Below are 5,240 nucleotides of genomic sequence, written 5' to 3'. Positions count from 1 at the left end.
GATAAATTACTCACATATAAGTAAACAATGGAGAAATACATGTCTTAGATCTACAGTCATGTACAGAGAATTTGCTTGTGCGTTAGATTTCGTGCTCCTCTCCTTCCATTCCGGCCCTAGATCGGTGTCTGGAAAGTGGATTTGAATGTTTCCTCTCAAATCCTTCACACAAAAGGAGACGGAGACAAACACAAGAGGGATATTTACAAGCGTTCAAGCAAGGGAAGTGATCTGTGTTGTCTTGAAATCACTGTTGGAGGAGATGGTGGAGATCCAGTCAGATCCAGAGGAGTTTCATGGTGGTAAATCCATGCGTCTAGGGTGTGTGTGCATGCAGAGTCTTCATTCAGGGCTTCTTGTAGGGTTAAACTGGAGGATGTTTCAGTATTTGGTATCTGACGGCTCTCTGAGGTCCAGTCGAGTGACGATGGGGCGAAGATACAAGCACGATCCAGGCAAACAGAACCTGCGACCCACAAGTCCTGCTGTTTTTTTGCATTTATTATTACTATCATTTATTTCATTTAATATCTTTTATCATCTTAAATTACTACTTTAGGCTCAGGTGTGCTCCCAGGTGCCAGGGGCTTTAAATATCAGCAAGAAAACAATTTCAATGTTTTATGGAGTGACGTCATGCTCTGGATTTGAGGGTTTTGGCTTGAAATGTTTAAAATTGCAAACAAAAGGTCTGGTTTACATCTGGGAAGAAGCAGAGGATGTGTTTCGCCTTTTAGAAAGTTGTTCCAGGACAGATCTTAAGCAGGGAGCGACGCTAGAAAAAGCAAAGTTATGGCCGCCGCTGATGTGGGAGATGAGTTGTGGATGGATACACAGAGTCGTTTAAAGGTGGTGAGAGGGCGAGAGGAATGTCAGGGGGTGGGGCTGTTTGGGGGGGACAGGGCCCGTATGTCATCTAGCTGCGGTCCTGTATCTGGGAAGCTTTAGTTAGGCAGCGTGTCCAGGCCCAGGGAGGCGGCGTGCTGCTTGGCCCGCAGACGGAGGTTCTCTATGCTGGTGGTCTTGCTGTTGAGGCTTCCAGACAGGCCGCCGGGCGACGCCTGCAGCAGGGGGCTCGTCCACACCTGCTGCGCCTGGGACAGGGTCTGGTAGTAGGACTGGCAGGGCAGCGAGCCCAGCGGGGGCGGCATGTTGACGTTCATGCCCAGGTAAGGCAGCGAGGACGGCGTGCTGATGTCAAACGGCGGGTAGTGCACCATGTTGTTGGTGGCGGCCATGTGCTGCCGAAACTGCTCCTGTAACCGGAACAGGCTGAGGGGGGACGAGGCGTAGGAGTTGCCCTGAGACAGACCGCTGGACATGCTGCTGGAGGACGGTAAGGTGGGCGAGCTCAGCGGGGAGTCTGGCGGGAGGAAGAGGAGGAGGTCAGCATGTTACACACACACACACACACACACACACGCACCTCTTCTAAATATGCACATTGCGGTGGTCAGAGTCGTATTCTTACCTGATGTGGGGCTGAGCCGCTTGCAGGACGGAGAGCTGCTCCCCTGTTGCGCTCCTGCTTCCCCCTGCGCCTCCTCCCTCATCTTCACCCTCATCTCCCCTCTCAGGTCTTCCTCCTCTCTTTCAGCGTTATCATCTGCTGCCGACTCGCAATCTGAGGGCTCTGGGGAGGTGACATTCACCTCCACGCTCATCTCGCCGGGCTGAGGCCGAGCCGCCGCCGCCAGCTTCTCCGCCTCTGACTGACAGGAGGAAGAGGAGGAGGAGAGCGGAGCAGGAGTCTGGGTGTCAGGCTCCGTAGAGGTGGTGGTGGGGTCGGTCTTGGTGTCCTCTTCCTCCTCCGTGGCTCCTGAGGCCTCCTTCTGTTTCTGCAGCTGCTCCTTCTGCAGGCTGCGCTGCTTCTTGCGAAACTTGGCCCGACGGTTCTTGAACCAAACCTGGCAGAATCAGAAGATAGGGAAATTCTTACAAATATATACACTAACATTAGATCATGATATATTTTTAGAATAGAAATGAGGTCAGAGAGATTTGATATGACGTCATTCAAACTATGATTCACTACAAACTACATTTACATTTTTATCAGTTAATAAACATTGAATCTCAAATTTTAGGGATTTTAGTCATTGACATTAAAATATGGAACATTCCGGAAAAAGTGCTTTAATTTGGATCATTAATTCATGTTTTTATTTATTTATTATGTATAATCTTGACTTTTACTTGCAAATAATAGAAGTGGTAGTAGGAGTACTGTATATGTAGTAGTTTTTATATGTTGCATCATCACTGTCTTGTCTTTGCATTGTGCAGCACCAAACTTCTGATTGATTGACGGCTGATAGATACCTGCACACGAGCTTCAGGCAGGTTGGTGCACATGGCCAGGCGTTCCCTCATCACCACGTCGGGGTAGTGCGTCTTCTGGAACGTCTTCTCCAGAGCCTCCAGCTGCTGGGCGGTGAAGGCCGTGCGGCTGCGGCGCTGCTTTCGGTGCTGGGAGCCATAACGGGCCTCCAGGATGATGTCTTGAAACGTGCAGCCGTTGAGAGAGAGGAAAAGAGCGAGCAGTTTAATTGAGGGACGGGGTCAAAGGGCAAGTGAGGGTAAGCAATCACACTGAAACACACACACACACACACACCTGTGAGATAAGAGGTGAAGAGAGAAAACGAGCAACTAGTTCTTACCAGCCAGTCTCTCTGCCAGTGTGAGCGCGTGCACCGAGGGCCTGTAGTCGGGCGCATGCTGGGCCTGTTGCGCCGCCTGCTGGTGGAGGTTGTACATGGCGCTCAGTGAGTTCATGGCGTGGAGCGAGTAGCCGTTCACCCCGTAGTGCTGCATGGCTGCGGGCGGGACAGAGACGCGTCAGGCCCGGAGACAACACCACTTCAGAGAAAAGAAGAAGAAAGAAGCAAAGAGTTTAAGTTAAAGTGGAATATTTGTGGCATTGAACTAGAAATGGCAACAGGTGGATGATTCGCGCCTCAGGCCAATAAACATCCGTTCATTTTTAAAAAGGTAAAAAGATTAGAATAAAGCTTCGCTCCGGTGTTTTGAAGGAGATTTAACAAAGTATGATTGCAGATATTTACATGATGACAACACGGAATAGAATTAATAAAGCGAGTTCATGTTCCCACGGTTTGTTTCGCTAAAGAATTGGCGTCAATCAAAACGTCCGAATTAATTTACTTGTTTGATCCGACGTATTATTATTTTTATTATTTAGTTATAATTAATTTCAAGCTGTTTGCTGTTTTATGAATCTGCTTCGAAAACTATCTCAAGAAATAAGACTGTTAAAAGATTAAGAGCTGCTATTTAAATAAAAGATTTAAATGTATTACACTTTTGGAACGAGTCACTATTTAGTGTCTTGTATTCATCGTAACATTATTATCATTAATTAAGTAGTATTATTATTATAATTATAAAGCCGATATTTTTTTTAATACATTTTAGTCAGCTGCTAAAATCATTAAATGTTTGAAACTAACGAATACATAAATATACAATTTATTTTTAGAAGAATTTCCAATATATATACAAAATATAGTTTAATAATAGTTTTTGTAGAATACCATAAACAGTTAGTGACACTTATTCTTTCCTGTCATATTACACTGCCAGTGTTTTCTACGGGGAAATACGCGGTGCACGCAAACCTGCAGGCTGAAGTCCCGCATGCTGCACTGACAGACGGGCACAGAAACACGTCCTGTCTCCCCCCTCGGTGTGTGTGTATGTGTGTGTGTGCGGGTCCCGGGTCAGCGTGAGCCCGCTGGACGCTGGAGGTCTTCAGTCATATCTGCATGGAGCCCCGGGCGGGCTGCTGTCTAATGTGTGTGTGTGTGTGTGTGTGCGAGTGTGTGTGTGCAAGTGTGTGTGTGTGTGTGTGCAAATAGCCTTCAACTATACAAGGCTAATCATTTATCATCAGGCCTGACACGTGAAAGGTGGGCCTGTGTGTGTGTGTGTGTGTGTGTGTGTGTGTGTGTGTGTGTGTGTGTGTCAAATCAAAATGTGTTAATAATATCTCCTTTCCTTTGCCTGCTCTATTGTCTGATCCTGTTCGCCTGAAGTGTTTCAGCATAAATTCAGCATCCTGATCTTTTTAAAGGACAACAACACGGAGCCTCGGGTTCCGATTTAAGACCAATTATGCTAATTGCTGCGGATTTATTAGTTATACAGCGTGGACTAAAGAGTGCCCCGAGGCCTGAGCCACACACACACCCGCACGCACCCACACACACACACACACTGCAGCTCAGGAGCGCTGGCAAACTTACAAGAGACCTTAACTGCATGAGTGAGAGTTACTCAGAATTTAAAACAGTAAATACAAAAATGATAGAAATACACAACCTAATAATAGGCTAAGATATTACGTCATGAGGTTGAACTCAATAGAATAAGACTAAAACATTCATTTCTGGAGGACCGGGTGAATTTCCGGTTTTCAAAGCCACCAAGCTGAACCAAACGAACATTAAGGAGTCCGAATGTTGAACTTAGTATGAAACAGGACATAGAAGTGAAGTCAAAGTCATTACCTCTCTCTTCTCCTCTCTCCTCTCTCCTCTCTGCTCTCTGCGTGGATCTCAAGCCAAAATATCTCCACTCAAAGCAAATATCTTCCTTTTTAACTCTTCTTCTTCTGTGGCATCCGGTTGTTCCTATGACTCCGTATCCTCAGACACTCCTGTCCCGTCCTGTTCTCTCTCTCTCCTCTCTCTCTCCTCTCTCTCCCCTCACTCTGTGTGTGTGTGGATGTGGTGGATGCTGAGCTGCCATCTATCGGCCTTTAAAGCGCTCCGGGTGGCTCACCGCCCCCCCCCTCTCTGTGCCAATCACGGTGCGCGCCCCTGCACCCCCCCTCCTCTTCCTCCCTCCTCCTTCCTCTTCAGAAACACTCTGCATGCATTATTTCTGCACTTTATACTATAGAACTGCTGCTGATGCTTTAATGAATAAATACATAAATAAATAAATACTGTTTGATTTCCATAAGTGTGGATTATTATTATTATTATTATTATTATTATTATTATACTATGTTATAAGTAACGTTACTGTCATATTGATGTGATGATGATGAGGATGTAGCTTTTGTTATTGAGGATGCAAAACCATTTAGTGTTGAGTTGACTTCCATACAATATACATATGGAGTTTAAAACGAATTAAAACAACAAGGCAACACAATCTTTATATGTTTATTTAAGATTAAAGACAAAAATATATTCTTTATTTCCCAGCAG

The 5,240-nt window shown here is 45.8% G+C and overlaps 1 protein-coding gene across 1 annotated transcript; it reads right to left on the bottom strand.

The window, feature by feature from the left end:
• Positions 1-944: 944 nt before the first annotated feature.
• LOC143003067 (diencephalon/mesencephalon homeobox protein 1-B-like) lies at positions 945-2,817 on the bottom strand. The gene is made up of 4 exons (XM_076153546.1): positions 2,664-2,817; positions 2,323-2,501; positions 1,472-1,907; positions 945-1,363 (listed from the first exon to the last, which is right to left on the bottom strand). The coding sequence occupies exons 1-4, from the start codon at positions 2,815-2,817 to the stop codon at positions 945-947; spliced, it is 1,188 nt and encodes a 395-aa protein (XP_076009661.1).
• Positions 2,818-5,240: the final 2,423 nt, after the last annotated feature.

The sequence above is a fragment of the Genypterus blacodes genome, unplaced genomic scaffold (assembly GCF_046128005.1).
Source record: "Genypterus blacodes isolate CSIRO-AG114 ecotype Tasmania unplaced genomic scaffold, CSIRO-AGI_Gbla_v1 ptg000058l_1, whole genome shotgun sequence".
Taxonomy (NCBI): domain Eukaryota; kingdom Metazoa; phylum Chordata; class Actinopteri; order Ophidiiformes; family Ophidiidae; genus Genypterus; species Genypterus blacodes.
Note: the sequence above shows the minus strand (reverse complement) of the source record. Positions and strands in the feature narration are given on the sequence as shown.